This window comes from Zootoca vivipara, chromosome 6 (assembly GCF_965207765.1).
Source record: "Zootoca vivipara chromosome 6, rZooViv2.hap1.1, whole genome shotgun sequence".
Taxonomy (NCBI): domain Eukaryota; kingdom Metazoa; phylum Chordata; class Lepidosauria; order Squamata; family Lacertidae; genus Zootoca; species Zootoca vivipara.
Window position 1 is genome coordinate 73630984 of NC_142589.1, and position 19661 is coordinate 73650644.

The following is a 19661-nucleotide window of genomic DNA, read 5'->3' on the forward strand; positions in this document are numbered from 1 at the left end:
AGCAGAGACATCACTTTGCCGACAAAGGTCCGTATAGTTAAAGCTATGGTTTTCCCAGTAGTGATGTATGGAAGTGAGAGCTGGACCATAAAGAAGGCTGATCGTCGAAGAATTGATGCTTTTGAATTATGGTGCTGGAGGAGACTCTTGAGAGTCCCATGGACTGCTAGAAGATCAAACCTATCTATTCTTAAGGAAATCAGCCCTGAGTGCTCCCTGGAAGGACAGATCGTGAAGCTGAGGCTCCAATACTTTGGCCACCTCATGAGAAGAGAAGAATCCTTGGAAAAGACCCTGATGTTGGGAAAGATTGAGGGCACTAGGAGAAGGGGACGACAGAGGACAAGATGGTTGGACAGTGTTCTCGAAGCTACGAACATGAGTTTGACCAAACTGCGGGAGGCAGTGCAAGACAGGAGTGCCTGGCGTGCTATGGTCCATGGGGTCACGAAGAGTCGGACACGACTAAACGACTAAACAACAACATGATAGAAGACAATGTATAGGCACAATTCTTCTCATATTTTGGAGCAGAATTATCCTACGCCAGGGGTCAGTAAACTTTTTTTGCAGGGGGCCGGTCCACTGTCCCTCAGACCTTGTGGGTGGCCGGACTTTGGAAAAAAATATGAACGAATTCCTATGCCCCACAAATAACCAAGAGATACATTTTAAATAAAAGGACACATTCTACTCATAAAAACATGCTGATTCCTGGACCGTCCATGGGCCGGATTTAGAAGGTGACTGGGCTGCATCCGACCCCCGGGCCTTAGTTTGGGGACCTCTGTCCTACGCCCCCCATTCAATGTTTGCTAGTGTTACACGACACCCCAATCTCTGAGTGGAGTCAGGTTCAAGGGTACCAGATGTGCTTACCAGAGTATTTCATGTTTGCTGGAGCTGATGGGAGTTGTAGTACAACAACTTCAGAAGGGTTAAAGCAGGCATCCCCAAACTTCAGCCCTCCAGATGTTTTGGACTACAATTCCCATCTCCCCCGACCACTGGTCCTGTTAGATAGGGATCATGGGAGTTGTAGGCCAAAACATCTGGAGGGTCGCAGTTTAGGGATGCCTGGGTTAAAGGTTTCCCCACACCTTCTCTACTGGCCCACCCCCATTCACAGAGTTTAAGAACTACAGAGGGAATATATATAGGAAGCATTAGGTAGATGAACATCTAGTCTAGCATCTTGTTCTTGCCATGGGTCCTATGGGAAGCCCGTAAGCAGGATCTGAGTGCAAAAGCTCCCTTTCCTCAGTTTCCAGAAACTAGTATTCAAAAGAATAGTGTCTCCAATGTTGGAGAAGGAATATATCAATTGAGGATAGTAAACATGAATTTATCTATTCTGTTTTCGAAGCTATCCAGGTTGGTGCCCTTTGCTGCCTCTCATAAGATGGACTTTGTAGTAGAATTCCCCTAATGCAGATTCCCCTAATGCAGATGTTGCTAAGGATTTGTAAACCCATTTCCCCCTGTTTGCAGTGGCATCTCTGATATGTGAGTCTTGTTGGGGTGAAGGAAAAGATTGCCTAAACGCCACCACTGAGGAGTGTGACGAATCCAGTGACCAGTCCTGCATGTCTGTCCTTGCAGTCGGCAAAATGTGTAAGTAAGAAGAACTTTCAGCCTCTTTCACCACCAAAATGTAAACCCCCAGGCTCACCTTCTAAGGCCATATCTTAGCCACAAGCCACAGAACATGACTTTTCATAAAGTAGTGTTCTAGGTTCTGCACTGCCTGTAGGAGCAGGGAAGAAATTCAAGTCAGTTCATGTTTAAAGGTGTGTTTACTCAGAGCAAAACAAAGCCATCCTTCAGAGTCTGCACTTCTCCCAGGTTTGCAATTCAGCTGTCCAGCCATGTAATGAGTAGACAAATGCACATTCTAGGGCAAAGTGTGCATATAAGAACCTACAACAAAATCAAGCAACAGCCACATAATTCATAAGGAGAGCTAAAAATAAAGATAGAAAAGATTGATATAAAACAAACAACCCAAACAATACCCCAACTCAAGTGTCCTTTCAGCAGGCTCGGTTTTTGTAGTTGGAGTCAGTCTGTCAGGTTCCCATCTCCCAGGCCAAGTGAAAAATGACCTGCAAGGCAGAGAGCTAATCTGCCAGGATTCACAGCCAAGATGCAGCCTCCTGAACTGATTCCATTCAACAAGGAGAAAGGTAGTAGCAATCTCTGGTGGGCCAAAAGTTCTCCATTCCTGATTCACATTCAACAAATATATAAAACACTCTTTCCGCTCCAAGCAGGGCCAGCTCAAGACAATTGGATACCCGAGGCAAACCATGAAATGTTCCCCACCCCACAGACAGGGAAGAAAGGGGGACTGAAGATTAGGCCTGGGTGATTTATTGACATATCACCCCAAGACTGGTATGAGGGGCAGACCGTGATGACAGCTACACTCAGCAGTAAATCGGTAGGGAAACCCCACCCAATCCTGAGTCCCTCTGCCTCCAGCACCCAGCGGAAAAAACAAAACAAGCTTCAGCCGGGAGCTGGAGGCAGAGGGACTCTGGAGGGGTGGTAGTTTCATCAACAATATACAGTACTGAACAGTATAACAGTACCACTGAGTGAAGTCATCACCATGGTCTGCACCACATACCAGCCACGGGAGAAACAAGTTGCATGACAAGGCTTATAAAGCTTGTTCCACCCTCACTCTCTCCCTCCTTAAACTGCCTGGGTTAAGAGCACACCACTGCCCTCGCTCAGCCAAGCAGTTTTGCAGAAACCCCAACCGGCCACTGGCTCACATGAGCATGTAGTGGGGTGGGGGCTCTGTTAAAGTGCTCCCCCTCCCCAGCTGCTAGAGTCCCAACTCTGCTTCTGCTTGCACACCAGTAAGAGCAGTATTCCGGCTGTTAAGCTGGGGAGCTGCAGGCTCTGTCACCCTTTCCCATTGAGGGGGGGGGGCATGGCTGAAGGTTTGAAGGAGCCCCCATCTTACACGAGGCAGTGATGAGGTGCACGCTCCGGGTGGAGGCAGGCAGGGCAGGCAGCCGTGCTCCGCAAGGCTAAGATAGGATGACTTTGCATCCTGCCCCTTGTGGACTTCGCCTGGGAAGGTGGGCTGCATCTTTCTGCCTGGGGTGAACCACCACCCCACAAGAAAAGAGGTAGTGTGCCTGCACAGCCACCAGCCATGAGGGGGGAGCCTCATAAAGGAGCTCTGGGGTCCCTGCCACGAATGACAGGGACACTTGGGTGGCTCAGCTGGGGGAGAGGAGGTGGCAGATCTTGCCTCCAAGGAACACACAACAGCTTCAAAAGCAGCAGCATCAGACAATGCTTTTCTTGGCGGTCACATCTCCTGCCCCTGTGGATCCTGCTACATAAGGCGATCGTAAATCCTTTCCTCATGGATGGGCCAGCTCTATTTTCCTTCCTGTTCTTTCTTTTATAGCATTTTTGGGGTCAAGAATTGTTCTCAAGTCCTGCATCGATACAGAGTTGTGCGATGCAGACTATTCCAGTGCCTCCGTAACCTCATCAATATACATCCACAACAAGATCTCCTGCTGCAAGACAGATATGTGCAACAGTGGACCTCCTGAAAGTAAGTATCATCATCAGGAAAGATGGTCTCACAAAACTCAAGTAATGAGAGAGGGCACAGAAAGACAAACAGGTTTTTGGCAGTATCCTGATGTCAAGGACTGGCTAGACAGGGAGGAGTGGTGGCAGCCAGGTGGCCCAGGAGGTGCCTGAGGGTGACACTAGGAAAGAAGATTTCAAACCTGATTCAGACTGGTGGGACAGGGAGGAGCCATTGACAGAAGGAACCAGCAGGAAGCATTGGAGCCATAGTATGGGGGTGGCAGGAATTAATAGAACAAAACCCAAAATCTCAATAAGAAGATTACTTGAACAACATGCAGCATCTATTAGCAAAAATTACAAGGGAGCGTCACAGTTTTACCTTAGTCCTAGAAACACCCCTCCCAGAATGTTACTCACAGATCCTCTCCTGCAGCAGCTTCTGGTATTTACATCCTACGCTTTCCTCCAAAAAGCTTGAGCTCCTGCCCACCATTTTAGCCTCAAAACATCCTGTGAAATAGGTTATGCTGAGAGATGGTTCCTGGCCCCAGGCCACTCAGGAAGTATCATGGCTACCGGCCCACATTCTTTGATTCATTTGCATTTGTAGAGATTTTTAGCGGGACAGGCCCCTTGTCCTTCTTGTGTGGGAGGGAACTGATTTCTTTTAGGTTTGCATTCAGGGAATTAATATCCTCAGGTTAAAGCAAATGCTCATAAAGATATATTCGATGCAATGGGCTTCAGTGCTGCTTAATTGGTGACGCAATAGGCCCTGCCACTGCCCTGTGGCCCTGAGAAGCTTTCCCAGAAGGAAATGTGACCCTCACTGAAAAAAGTAAATATGAAGGTTCATTCTGTAAGCCCTGGCAAGGCCCAGGGGGTCCCCAACAGTGCTGATGTGCAGCAGGTTACTGACACAGGGCTGTATCGCCATCCTTTTCAAACTAGAGACAGAAGCTGGGGTTGGGATTTGAACCAAGAACCCCAGAGCTGGAAGCCACGTGAGATGGAACCTGGCTTAGTGAGCTACCATGAATTGCATACTGAGACCCTCAGGTGCAGAGGGAGATAGGAATAAAAGCACACCAGGCAGTGCGACTGGTAAGGCAGTATGATACCTCTGGATTGGGCAGGCCTTCTACAACATCCTGCCTTTGCCAACAAAACAGTGCTTTCTAAGAGGATATCTGCATTATTTAATAACATAGCATAGTAAATGAAAAATTGCAGATAGGACAAAACCAAAAAGCATATATCAATAACAAGATTACTTGAACAGCATGCAGCATTCATGAGCAAAAATTACAAGGGAGCGTCACAATTTTACCTTAGTCCTATAAACACTCCTCGCATGATGTTACTTACAGTCCTTTTCCTGCAGCCGCTTCTGATATTTACATCCTACCTTTTCCTCCAAAGAGCTGGAGGTGGCATGCCTAGCTCTCCTGCTCACCATTCTAACCTCAAACACCCCTGTGAATTAAGGCTTAGGGGCGGTGTCTGGCCCCAGGTCACCCAGCAAGCATCATGGCTCAAGTATGGATAGGGTTGCCAGACTCAATAGAGGACAGGACTTCTGTGCCTTTAATTGCCCTGCTCTCTTTTGAGTCTGGAAACCTTAAAGAGAAACCAGCAGACCCTGTGCTTGGAAATTAAACAAAGGGTCTGCTGGTTTCTCTTTAAGGTTTCCAGACTCAAAAGAGAGCAGGGCAATTAAAGGCACAGAAGTCTTGTCCTCTATTGAGTCTGGCAACCCTACAGAAAAGCTCTTATTAGCTACCATTTTTCTTAGGTGAAATCATAATTTTACCTAGAACTAAGCACATCTTTTTCTAGAAGAGATTTTTTTAAAGGATAAAACTGCTGAGAGCTTTCTTTTTCTTCCCCGCTCTAAAAATGAGAGCCACTTTGTAGAATTTGTCACCATTTTGTGTGTATCTGTGGCTACCATTTTGTCTCACAGAATGCCCCTTAATGGTGCTCAGTGCTAAGCTCAATTGCTTAAAGTAGTATCCCGGTGCTTGAAATGTATGCGGTGAATGTGGCCCCAGTCAGAAACTTCTTGTAGCATGCCTCAATGTAGCCCTGAATGAATGGAGCAAGGCTGAAGCAGTTGGCTTGGAGAAGTGCTGGGAGCTGGCTGATACACATCTGAATTTGTACAGTCATGCATAGTCAGATGTGGTTTGCAGCTGCAGAAGAAATACATTAACTAACTGCAACATTGGGTTGGTGATTGTTTTCCAGTGCCTGAGCGTGAGACGAGGGAGCCCAATGGGCTGAAGTGCCCGAGTTGCTTCTCCATCTTCTCAGACGAGTGTGAGAGCCAGAGGACCGTCAGTTGCAAAAATGAGGAGGACCAATGCTTCTACATTGGAGCGCAAGTGAAGTTTGGTGAGTCTTGTATGATGGAGTGCAGCTAGAGCCCCATCTGTACTATGCATTTAAAGCAATATCACACCACTTTGAGCAGTCATGGCTTCCCTAAAAGATGCTAGGATACTTAGTTTATTGAGGGTTCTGAAGTTTATTAGGAGACCCACGTTACCCTCACAGAGTATCTGGGATGGGCAGGAGCCCAAGGAGGAGGGATGTGTGCGCAGGGAGGAGGGCAGCAGAGGAGGATACAGGGGAAGCGGCTAATGATTTCTGGGATTCTTGCCTAGGGTTGCCAGACTCAATAGAGGACAGGACTTCTGTGCCTTTAATTGCCCTGCTCTCTTTTGAGTCTGGAAACCTTAAAGAGAAACCAGTAGACCCTTTGCTTGGAAATTAAACAAAGGGTCTGCTGGTTTCTCTTTAAGGTTTCCAGACTCAAAAGAGAGCAGGGCAATTAAAGGCACAGAAGTCCTGTCCTCTATTGAGTCTGGCAACCCTATTCTTGCCCGGAACCCTGCGCCTGTTTATTCCATTCTTTCCCAGCAACACCTTAAAAGCCCATTCAGATAGGGATATGCTCTATTCCCTTTTGCTGTTCATTTCATCGAGTTTTACATATTTTAATGGTTTTAACTGCTTTTATTGCTAATGTAAATATTTATTGTAAACCCTTAGCAGTTTTTACTGCAATCGAGTGGTATATTGATTTTGTTAAGTAAAAATACATCTTAAAAGTTGTGCCTTAATTTGGGGGGGCAAGGATGGAGACCCCCCCCAGGTCCAGGGGCCAAAGGCGTCCCTCTAGGACTCTCTCTCTCTGTTCCTTGGGATCCTCCTTAGCCACACCTCCTCTCCCTCACAAGCCCCACTTCATACCCTACCTGAATGTTTTGGCCTGGCTGCATTGTGGCCCCTGGAGGGAGGACAGAGTCGGGTTTGAATGTATAAAATCACCTACCGTGTAAAGGTGAATTTTACATGTTTCATTGGCATGTGGCCCTCCCAGAAGGTCACCCATCCTGGGAAAAGGCTCTTGGTCTGAGAAAAGTTGCCCACCCTTCTGTTTGAGGGAGAGAGTTTTGGATTCCAAAAACATATGTGTGTTTTATTTCCAACAGGGGAGAGCACCCTGATGGGCGCTCTCCAAGGCTGTGCAACAGCTAGTATGTGTGACTACACTGAGGGGTTGATGGAGACTGATCTTCAATCAATAGGAATTGAGTTCACTCAAGTAAACTGCACCGATGCAATGGACGATGATGACAATGAGATGTAGCTGAGGGAAGGCAAACCTCCACCGCCCAGAAAAACCCGCCATTTATGGAAACTGGAAGCCTAGTGGTTGAAGAGGGGCGGTCTCAGCCTGAGGACTTCCAGACTTTCTTTCCAGAATTCTAGAAGCTCCTTCTGAAAGACAGGCTGTATTTGACTTTCATGTGTAAATGAAGTCATTGAATCATGTCCAAAATAAATATGCTTGGCAAATAACGTGTGTTGTATCATTTTTCCAAATGCGACATTGGTTGGGGAAATTAATATTGCTTCTGGATAGGAGATATATTTCAGGGGTGAAATCCCTGGCCAGACTTCCATGTCAAATTTTATTGTGTCCACTTTGGGCTCCCTTGTTGTCAGGGGTGGTGCATCCCATTTCACCACAGCAGCCGTGCTACACAACCCCCAACAAAGCACCCCTTCCCTAGGTTGTGTGGCAGCAGCACAAACTGGCATGGCGGAAGCAGGTTCTATGATAGATCATATGAGATTTTGACGAGAGCTTGCTGGAAAACCGTGCTGGTGCCAGTGCCATTTCTCTGCCACCCATGGGGCAGGTGGGACACCCACTCATTGTAAGAAAGACATCAATAAACTGGATTGTGTACAGTAAAGGGGACTGCACAACCTTAAAAAAATACAGAGTAGAAACATTTAGAACTGGCACAGAACCTCTCTGGATCCACTGGGACAAGTAGGCAGGGGAATGTTGGCAGAAGGGGAAGGGGACAAAGGAAGAAGTGTCATGACATTTTATGCTAGTCTTCACACAATATATGCAAACCATTTCGGAGGTCGTCCCCCCCTTGTGACCCCAAGTAGGAGTATGATATACCACCTACACCCCCATCTCCTGGGCCCTGTGGAAAGGCATGCAGTGGCTGCATTTGACCTCCAAGCCAGAGGTTCCCCACTCCTGGCATAGATTACTAAAGGCCTTCATAGTTTCCCAATTTTTTTCCTCTCCTTTGGCTTCCCTTACTCAGCCAAATGAGCAGCTTGGTGATTTTAGAAAGAAATTGTGAAACCGTGTTTCTTAAGCAAGTACATTGTAAATCCACTCATCTTCAGCAGGTACACTGGGTGAGCACCACTTTGAGGCAATCAAGATTTGGGCAAATGTTAGATTTCCCACAAGCTTCAACTGACCAGAGCTTACATCAGCCTGCTGAACCAGGCCTGATGTTCTGGAACCCTTTTGTCACAATGGCCAACCTGTTTGTTTGTTTGTTTGTTTGTTTGTTTGTTTGTTTGTTTCAATACCACTTTATGTTTTTAAGAAAAATCTCAAAGTGGTTTACAGAATATTAAAACCTTAAAAAAAAACAATCTGAAGAAAGTCAAATATAGAGTATACAGTCAAAGCAACATAATTAACAGAAAACTAAAATATTATCTTAAAGATTTCAAAGTAAAACATTACAAAGGAGGTCAACTACAGAATACATATTTAACAGAACCAAAGTTAACAAAAAAATCTTAAACATTAAAAAAAAACATTGCCAAGTAAAGTTAAAATTTAAAACGGCATGATTTAAAACAGCACATTTAAAACAGCATAATTAACAAGAGAATAATGTATTTTCAGAAGCATGACATGGCTGTTTGACAGGTAGAAAAAGATGGGATAAAAGAATCCTCTACTTAGGGTTTGTGGTCAGGCATAGCGATGTCCCTCTGGTCTCCCCAAGAGCCTCTTTAGTAAACTTGGTGAGTCTGGCTCCGCCCCCTAGGTCAGGTTGAAAAGGCCTTGCAGGAAGCGGCCTTCACGACTCAGCTGGACAATGCCTGTGCAAAGCCTAAAAGCAGGACTGGACAGCGACACCACTCTCCCCCCTTGTGATTCCCAGCAGTTGATATTCAAAGGAATACTGTCTCCAACAGTTGGGATAGGACATGGCCAAGTGGGATGGTAGCCATTGATAGCCCTATCCTCCATGATTCCTTTTTCTCTAATCCTCAATTAAGCAAATCCAAGTTGCTGCCCATCATTACTTCCTGTAAGCGAATTCCAGAGTTTAACTACGTGCTATTTCAAGCAGTACTTTCTAACACCTGTCTGGAATCTTCCAACAATTCAATTTTGGCTGCCCACAGATTCTAGTGTTATGAGAAAGGAATGCAAACCTTTATCATTGTTTTATATATTTTTAGAACAGGGACCCAGGTGGCGCTGTGGTTAAACCACTGAGCCTAGGGCTTGCTGATCAGAAGGTCGGCGGTTCGAATCCCTGTGACGGGGTGAGCTCCTGTTGCTTGGTCCCAGCTCCTGCCAACCTAGCAGTTCGAAAGCACGTCAAAATGCAAGTAGATAAATAGGAACCGCTACAGCGGGAAGGTAAACGGCGTTTCCATGTGCTGCTCTGGTTTGCCAGAAGCGGCTTTGTCATGCTGGCCACATGACCTGGAAGCTATACGCCGGCTCCCTCGGCCAATAATGTGAGATGAGCGCGCAACCCCAGAGTCGGTCACAACTGGACCTAATGGTCAGGGGTCCCTTTACCTTTACCTTTACCTTTAAAACCCACCTTATTTCTCTGATTGCAAATTGCTTTAAACTGTTCTGAATGTTATGCTTTAATCCCACAACCCACCCTGAGACTTTAGGGTGAGAAGCAGGGAGTGAATAACAACAGCAAGAAGTAGTGAACACACCAAGAATTTGCAGGATTAATGGGAGTTTGATCACCACCAGGATTGGTACTATCCATTGCTGAGGCTGCAGATTTGAGCTGGAATCTGACCTGCAGAAGCCATAATATCATAGAGCTGGAAGGGGACCCCCCCCCCCCAGCCAGGTTATTTAGTTCAACAAGTCAGGTGATAACTGTTCATCTGACAAAGCTAGACTTGACCCCAGGAAAGTGTACCTGGGTCAGAAAGTATGCACTGCATGTTTCTTTTTTCTTTTTCCAATATATTTATTGAAAGGTTTTTAGAATACAGAAGGAAAAAGAGAAATAAGAAAAATGAAAAAATGAAAAATGAAAATGAAAAAACAAAATACAAAATACAAAGCAAAAAGGAAAAAAGGAAAAAAAATTCAATCTAATTAATATCCCACAATTATAACCAATTCCGACTTCCCTGTCCCAACCTTTCCGAGTCCAATTTAATCTCCAAATATACAGCTTCCAGATTGTTACAAAAATAAAACTTTTTAAATTCAATATTCATCTCTAAAACATCAAAAATTTCAACTTTTCTTATATATAGACAATTAAATCTTATTTATCTGTTAAATTTCCCCATTAGCCTCTAATTTCTCCTCAAAAATGCTTCCTTTAATTATCAAATCTTATTTTCTTTCCCTCATTTGCCTCTATGTCTAACCCCCCCCCCCTGGTTTCGGTTCCCCCAAATGCCTCGACTAGCTCCTTAAAATTTCCTATTTCAAACCTATATAATCAGTCCATGAATTAATCAAAAAACATTTTCATCCAATCCCTGTTCTGACCCATTCCAATCCAGTCCGTGCACTGCATATTTCAAGGCAGGTGAAGACTTTCTTGTTCCAATTACCGTAGCTTTTGGCATGGGCGTAGGCAGGGGGCAGGAGGGGGCAATTGCCCCCCCTAGAAGCAAAAGGCTGAGGGGTGCAGGTGCGGCAGCCCCAGGCTCCCGCTCCCGGCGCAAAGCTCCAGAGGCGCGCGGGGAGCGTAAGCGGAGGAGCGCTAAGCAGGAGTGGGGAGCCTAAGCGGAGAAGGCAGCCACAGGCTCACGTTCCCCTCGCGCCTCTGGAACTTTGCGCCGGGAGAAGGAGCTGGGGCCGCCTCCTCGGAAGACGGGGAGGCGCAGAGGAGGCAGCCACAGGCTCGCGTTCCCCGCGCGCCTCTGGAGCTTCGCGCCGGGAGCGGGAGCCTGGGGCCGCCGCCTCGGAAGACCGGGGAGGCGCAGGCAATGTAGCCCCACCCACATTCCCACTGTGGCCCCTCCCCTCCCACCCCTTGCCCCCGCCCCTTGCCCCCCCTAATTTTTATCCTGGGTACGCCCCTGGCTTTGGGGAACTGACTACTTTCAATGAAGAGCTGGCGCCATGCTGTTTTAATTGGAACCATTGGCATTGTTTTAATAGGTTTTGTGTATTTTCTTTTCTTTTCTTTTTTTGACTTCCTGTTTGTCTGCCATGACGATCGGATGTGCCAATTACACCGGAGCTCTTCTGTGCTGGTATTAAGAGGATTATATGGGAGAAATTATCCTCCCAACCCCCCAAGGGTTGGGGGGGGCACTCCACCTGCAGATCGTCCGATACCTGCTGCCCATCCAGAAGGAAGAGGGGGCAGGGGACGCTGGGTTGTGGCAACTCTCCAAAGTCAGTGTCATGAGCAGAAAACACCTGCTTTTTAAGATAAAAAATTCAGACTTAATTAACAGGCATGCCCTTAACCAGTGGAGTTAAAATAACTTGTGGATTTAATCAGCCATTGATAAGGAATTGATCTGGGGAAAGACTTTCATTGTGACTAAAATACAACGGCTTTAAAAATGTAAGTGGACACTATCTTAATTATGAAACTGGTGTAATCTTGATTATGACTCTGGCAGTGATCATTAAGGGAAAGATGGAAGGAATTCCTGATAGAGTTATTGTTTTAGTGTGGAGGAATCATCTCATTAACAGCTGGACGGAGGGCAAGAGGAGAGTTCTGGATATCTGCCCGGGATTAATGGCTGACAATGACACATTAAAGTATCTCCTTGTACAGGAAATGAAACTTAAGATCTCTGAGGAGCAGAAGTAACAGTATAAAGGACTGACCCACTCATTGAATTAATTGATGGATTAATTATATAGCCCCAGGGGGAGGTGAGCCTTTTTTATTCTCTTTTGATATATATATGTATTTGCAGTTTTGCTTGGTAAACCTCCCCCGAAAGGCAATGACTTGAAACACGCAAGTGGGTTTGAAAGAACACTGATGCTGTTCCCTCAGTGGAAGGAAGGAAAAAATCTTGCATTGGAGCTACTTTGTTTCTGTAGCAGTATGTTTCTGTACTGTGGGAGATGGCTGCCGAAAACTAATGGTGTGTTGTTGGGGATTTCTTTTGTCTGGGAGCTGGTGTTTTATGGCTCCTGTTGGCAGAAACCGAAAATGGAATTGCTGGAAGTGGATAATATAGTGAGCTAGTATTCCAACTGTGTCTTATAATTGCAATTCTAAGGGGGGTGCTTCAGAAACAATAAGTTATTAAGATTTATTTAAGGCATACATATTAGCTGTTAACGTGCAGGAAAAGAGTTATTTCTGTGCAATATTTTTCACATTGTTTAGCTGGTGAACTGCAGCACAAAACTTGAGGAAGTGTGAATTTCAAAGTATAAATTATGTTGTTCCCAATTTCTCCAGGCATAACCGGCTGCTGTAACAAGTCATTCAAGAATTTATAAAGACAATGTGAAATAACATAAATAGTACTTTTGAATTGATTTATCTCCATATGGATACCCTATATGAACTATGACATATGAACTACGACTTATGACTGTGGACATTGCATTTATGTTGGACTAAGTCCTTTTCTGGTACTTTGCAACACGTGGTTGTGCTATTTATGTTATTTCACATTGTCTTTATAAATTCTTGAATGACTTGTTACAGCAGCCGGTTACGCCTGTTTATATAATTGAAAATTGTGTTCGTAACTGAGGTTACTTGTGTATGTTTGTTCCCAATTTCTCCAGCATTCCTAGTTGGGACTGATGGGATTCGGAGTCTATCAACATCTGGAAGGCCACAGGTTCTGCAGCCGTTCTAAACGTTTCTTCTCTTTATTTTTTGAAGGTTGTGCAGTCATCTTTACTGCACACAATCCAGTTTATAGATGTCTTTCTCACAGTGCCCCATAGGCGGCAGAGGAATGGTACTGGCATCAGCACCGTTTTCCAGCAAGCTCTCGCCAAAATCTCATGAAATCTAACCAAAATTTGCTGCCGCCATGCCACTTTGTGCAGTTGCCTTGCAACCTAGGAAAGGGATGCTTTCGTGGGAGTTGCACAGCACAGCTGCTGTGCCATTCCCCATTTCATCTCAAATGGCAAAACGGGATGCACCACCCCTGACAACAAGGGAGCCCAAAGTTGGCACATTATTGATTAAAATTGGACATGGAAGTCTGGCCAATGATTTCACTCCGGAAATATATCTCCTATCCCCAAGCACTATTATTTTCCCCAACAAATGATGCATTTGGTAAAATGATACAACACACATGATTTGCCGTATATATTTATTTTGGACATGATTCAATGACTTCATTTGCACATGAAAGTCAAATACTGTACAGCCTGTCTTTGAAGAGGAGATTGTAGACTTCTGGAAAGAAAGGCTGGGAATCCTCAGGCTGAGACCTCCCCTGCTTCAACCACTAGGCAGCCTGTTTCCATAAATGGCGGCTTCTTCTGGGCAGTGGAGGTTTGCCTTCCCTCAGCTAAAGCTCATTGGCATCGTCGTCCATTGCTTTGGTGCACTCAGCATGAGTGACCACAATACTTGCTCTTTTAAAAACATCCTCAAACAACCAATCAGTCCTGTTACACAAACTCGCTGTTGAACAGCCTCGGATAGCTCCCAACATGTTGCCGCCTCCTGTTGGGGGGAAAAAAACACATGTGCTTTTGGAATCCAAAACCCTCTCCCTCAAACAGAAGGGTGGGCAACTTTTTTCAGACCAAGAACCTTTTTCCAGTCTGGGTGACCTTCTGGGAGGGTCAGATGCCAATAGAAACATATGTAAAATTCACCTTTACACGGTAAGTTATTTTATAGATACATTCAAACCCCACTCTCTGTCCTCCCTCCAAGTAACCAAGAGTTCAGGGGCAACAATGCAGCCAGGACAAAGCATTCAAGTAGGATATGAAGTGGGGCTTGTGAGGGGTGTGGCCTATGGAGAGGAGGAGTGGCTTAGGAGAATCCCAAGGGCCAGAGAGAGAGAGTCCTAGAGGGATGCCTTAGGACCCTGGGCCTGTGGGTCTCCATCCTGCCCCCCTCCCAAATGAAAGTGCAAATTTTAAGATGTATTTTTATTTAACAAAATCTATATACTGCTTGATTGCAGTAAAAACTGCTAGGGGTTTACAAGAAATATTTACATTAGCAATAAAAGCAATTAAAACATGAACAAAATATTTTAAAAAATCCTTCCAGTAGCACCTTAGAGACCAACTAAGTTTGTCATTAGTATGAGCTTTCATGTGCATGCACACTTCTTGAGATGAGCACACGAAAGCTCATACCAATGACAAACTTAGTTGGTCTCTAAGGTCTCTAAGGTGCTACTGGAAGGAATTTTTTTAAAATTCCTACGGCAGACCAACACAGCCTACCTGTAGTTAAAACCTGAAATATACTCGGAGTTGAGTGTTGATTTCATACTCTTTATTTCAGCTCATGATAAACAGGGAGTGAGTCTTACCAAAAACCTCTGGCTATATATACATTATTTACACAATGGGTCCTGCGTGATTGGCTGATTCAACTCCCCTCCTGGAGCTTGATTGGGCTGCTGCTGCAGGCCAATCAGGTTGCTGATTCACTTCCTCCTGGAGCCAGCTTGGGCAGCTCCTGCAAACCAATCAGGATGCTGCCTTCTAGGATCCTACCTGCCTATTGCTCTAGGATCCAAGCTCAGTACATAACAAAACCATTAAAATATTTAAAACTCAATGGAATGAACAGCAAAAGGGAATAGAGCATATCCCTATCTGAATGGGCTTTTAAGGTGTTGCTGAGAAAGAATGGAATAAACAGGCACAGGGTTCCAGGCAAGAACCCCATAAATCACTATCCCCTTCCCCTGTATCCTCCTCCGCTGACCTCCTGCCTGCGCACACATCCCTCCTTCTTGGGCTCCTGCCCATCCCAGACACTCTGTGAGGATAGTGTGGGTCTCCTAATAAACTTCAGAACCCTTAATAAACTAAGTATCCTAGCATCTTTTAGGGAAGCCATGACTGCTCAAAGTGGTGTGATACTGCTTTAAATGTATAGTACAGATGGGGCCCTAGCTGCACTCCACCATACAAGACTCACTGTTCTTCATGTGACCCCCAATGTAGAAGCATTGGTCCTCCTCATTTGTGCAGCTGACGGTCTCCAGGGCCTCACACTCGTCTGAGTAGGCGACGAAGCATCTTGGGCACTTCAGCCCATTGGGCTCCCTCTTCTCATGCTCTGGCACTGTAAAACAATCACCACCCCACCCCAACATTGCAGTTAGTCAATGTATTTCATTTGCAGATGCAACCCACATCTGGCTATACATGAGGGGTGGGAATTGTACTCCTCCTTCAAAGACCGATGTGTATCAGCCAGCTCCCAGCACTTCTCCAAGCCAACTGCTCCAGCCTTGCTCCATTCATTCAGGGCTACATTAAGGCATGGTGCAAGAAGTTTCTGACTGGGGCCACATTCACAGCATCCCCTGTAATAACTCACAACAGACACAATATTTTAGGTTTGGGTTTTGGGCATTAATTTTGGCCACAACTTTATTTAAATGCAATTTTAATTTGAGTGTTGGCTTAGGCTTTTGTTTAACCATTTGTCCTTCTCTTGGAAGGACCATTTTCATCTGCCCCGCCTGGGACAGGACTCACATCATCTGTCCACTTGGGACAGTACCAGCTCCAACTTCCCTATGCATATAGGGAAGTCAAGTAAACACCCATGGGAGAGGAAGTAGCTGTGCCCAGGCATTCCGCCCTCTCATCCGCGAATGTTCCCCAAGACTCATGCTCTGTAATGGCCCCCCAGCCCCGCCTATGGCGGGGATGCAAGGACTAGAGCAAAAGCCCAGGATTCCTTTAACGGAATACTTCTATGTGGAGCAACATTAAGAAGGGGGTTAGGCATCTGGATGCCACACCCCTCCTTCAACCAAATTCAATAACCAAAAGCCTAACCGCCAACCTAACAAGTTGTGACAATTTGCTAAGCAGTAGGCAAAAACCAAGTGGCAACAGCCAATCAGCCAAATGGCAAAATTCCTACTGGGCCCCTTCAACAGGCGACCCCATGAAAGGCAAAGCAATGTCAGGCTAGAACCTGCAAAAAAAAAGCGGCGGGCGGGCAGGAGATTCAAACACCAAAGCAAAAATGAAAGTCACTGAGCTTAACTAGGAGCCCTGCTGCCAATCAAATAGCTTAACTTTACAACCACGCCCCCTTAGCTCAACTCTAGCTAACTCAGACCAACCCCCAAACCTTAGGACTTCTTCCAGCCCTTCCACAACCCGCTTTATCTTTTATAAGATAAAGTGCTTTTCAAACACAGGGATACCACTTTAAGCAATTGTGATTAGCACTGAGCACCATTGATGGGCATTCTGAGAGACAAAATGGTAGCCACAGATGCACACAAAATGGTGATAAAATTCTACAAAGTGGCCCTCTTTCTTAGAGCGGGGAAGAAAAAGAAAGCTCTCAGCAGTTTTATCCTTTAAAAAATCTCTTCTGGAAAAAGATCTGCTTAGTTCTGGGTAAAATTATGATTTCACCTAAGGAAAATGGTAGCTAATAAGAGTTATTCTGTGGGGTTTGACTGCTAATCCATCGCTCTGTGAGGGGGATCGGGGGTTTTCCTATCAATTCTCTGCACCCTTAACAAACTACCACCCCCAGAATTCTTTGTCCTAGTGTTGCTATAGTGGTTTCAATAAAAGCATACACAGGGTGCGGAAAATTCCCTGGATCCCTCCCCCTCAAGAAGGACAAGGGGCCTGTCCCACTAAGAATTTCTACAAATGCAAATGCATCAAAGAAAGTGGGCCATCAAAGATAGAAAGCCATGACACTTCCTGAGTGGACATGGGCCAGGAACCATCTCTCAGCCTAACCTATTTCATTGGATATTTTGAGGCTAAAATGGTGAGCAGGAGCTCAAGCTTTTTGGAGGAAAGCGTAGGATGTAGATACCAGAAGCTGCTGCAGGAGAGGATCTGTGAGTAACATTCTGTGAGGGGTGTTTCTAGGACTAAGGTAAAACTGTGACGCTCCCTTGTAATTTTTGCTAATAGATGCTGCATGTTGTTCAAGTAATCTTCTTATTGGGATTTTGGGTTTTGTTCTATTAATTCCTGCCACCCCCATACTATGGCTCCAATGCTTCCTGCTGATTCCTTCTGTCAATGGCTCCTCCCTGTCCCACCAGTCTGAATCAGGTTTGAAATCTTCTTTCCTAGTGTCACCCTCAGGCACCTCCTGGGGCACCTGGCTGCCACCACTCCTCCTTGTCTAGCCAGTCCTTGACATCTCAGGATACTGCCCAAAACTTGTTTGTCTTTCTGTGCCCTTTCTCATTACTTGAGTTTTGTGAGATCATCTTTCCTGATGATACTTACTTTCGGGAGGTCTGCTGTTGCACATATCTGTCTTGCAGCAGGACATCTTGCTGTGGATGTACGATAATTTGTCTATGGAGGCACTGGAATCGTTTGCATCGCACAACTCTGTATTGATGCAGGACTTGAGAACCAATGGGTACATGAAAAAAACTATTAAAAAAAGAATAGGAAGGAAATAACTAGACCTGGAGACAGGGCTGGCCCACCCGTGAGGAAAGCTTTGATTATTGCCTTATGTGGCAGGATACACAGGGTCAGCAGATTTGACCGCCAAGGAAAGAATTGCCTGATGTTGCTGCTTTGAAGCGGTGGTGCGATCCTTGGAGGCAAGATCTGCCTCATCAGCTCCTCTCCCCCAGCTGAGCCACACCAGTGTCCCTGTCATTCGTGGCAGGGACCTCGGAGCTCCTTTTGAGGCTCCCTCCACCTTCGCTGGTGCCCATGGAAGCACACTGCCTCTTTTCTCGTGGGGTGGTCGTTCACCCCAGGAGGACCGATGCAGCCCACCCTCCCAAGTGAAATCCACAAAGCGCAGGATTCAAACTCACCCTATCTTCACCTTGCAGAGCGTGCACCTCACCACTGGCTCGCGTAAGATGGGGACTCCTTCAAACTGCTACACTGCGCAGTGGGCAGTGGGCAGCCTCAATGGGAAAGAGTGATGGAGCCCACAGCTCCCCAGCTGAACAGCTGGGATACCTCTCCTACTCATGTGCTAGCAGGAGCAGGGTCATGGCTATTGCTGCTGAGAAAGAGGGAGCAGTGTGAGCCAGTGGTGGGTTGGGGTTTCCACAAAATTGCTTGGCTGAGGCGAGGGCAGCTGTGTGCTCTTAACCCAAGCAGTTTAAGGAGAGAGAGAGGGAGGGAGAAACAAGCTGTATAAGCCTAGTCATGCAACTTGTTTCTCCCGTGGCCAGTGTGTGGGGCAGACCATGATGATGATTTCATTCAGCGATACTGTATATCCTTGATGAAACTGCCACCCCTCCAGAGTCCCTCTGCCTCCAGCTCCCGGCTGAAGCTTACAGGTAGGTAGCCGTGTTGGTCTGAGTCGAAACAAAATAAAAAGAATCCTTCAGTAGCACCTTAAAGACCAACTAAGTTTTTATTTTGGTATGAGCTTTAAGGTGCTACTGAAGGAATTTTTTTATTTTGTTTCGGCTGAAGCTTGTTTTGTTTATTCCTTAGCGTGTTGGGTGATGGAGACAGAGGGACTCAGAATGAGCGGGGGATTCCCCACTGATTTACAGCTGAGTGTAGCTGTCGTCATGGTCTGCCCCTCATTGATATGTCAATAAATATTGATATGTCAATAAATCGCCCAGGCCTAATCTTCAGTCACCCTTTCTTCCCTGCCTGTGGGGTGGGGAACATTTCATGGTTTGCCTCAGATATCCAATTGTCTTGAGCTGGCCCTGCTTGGAGCAGAAAGAGAGGTCTCCAGTTTTATCTATTTGTTGAATGTGAATCAGGAATGGAGAACTTTTGGCCCTCCAGAGGTTGGTACCACCCTTCTCCTTATTGAATGGGATCAGTTCAGGAGGCTTCATGGGAAGCAATTAATCAATGAAATAACTTTTGTGGCTGCCCAGGTAACTGGACCAATGAGAGTCGATGCTGGAGCTCATAAAGGGAGCATGTACCATAGGCAATTAGGAAGGGGCAATATGTCAGTATCAGTTTTTCTTGGTTTCTTATTTTCAGTTCGTTTCTCCACATTTTCATATCAAACTCCGTCCCCCTCAACATTTAGTCTGAATGTTATTTTCACTCTTAGTGCCTATCTGCAGGGTGATACTGATTTAAGCAGTCATGGTTTCCCCCATGGGGGCATCCAGGAAGTTTGCTGACCATCTTGGCTGTGAATCCTGGCAGACTAGCTCTCTGCCCTGCAGGTCATTTTTCACTTGGCCTGGGAGATGGGAACCTGAAAGACTGACTCCAACTACAAAAACTGAGCCTGCTGAATGGACACTTGAGGTGGGGTATTGTTTGGCTTTTTTGTTGTTGCTGTTACTGATATCAATCTTTTCTATCTTTATTTTTAGCTCTTCTTATATATTATGTCTCTGTTGCTTGATTTTGT

At 45.7% G+C, this 19661-nt stretch overlaps 1 protein-coding gene across 1 annotated transcript; it reads left to right on the plus strand.

The window, feature by feature from the left end:
• The first annotated feature begins 2146 nt into the window (after positions 1 to 2146).
• LOC148685458 (phospholipase A2 inhibitor NAI-like) lies at positions 2147 to 7428 on the plus strand. The gene is made up of 4 exons (XM_088671348.1): positions 2147 to 2186; positions 3434 to 3586; positions 5821 to 5967; positions 7071 to 7428. Exons 1-4 carry the CDS (start codon positions 2147 to 2149, stop codon positions 7226 to 7228), a joined length of 498 nt encoding a protein of 165 aa, XP_088527474.1. The 3' UTR covers positions 7229 to 7428.
• The last annotated feature ends 12233 nt before the right edge of the window (positions 7429 to 19661 follow it).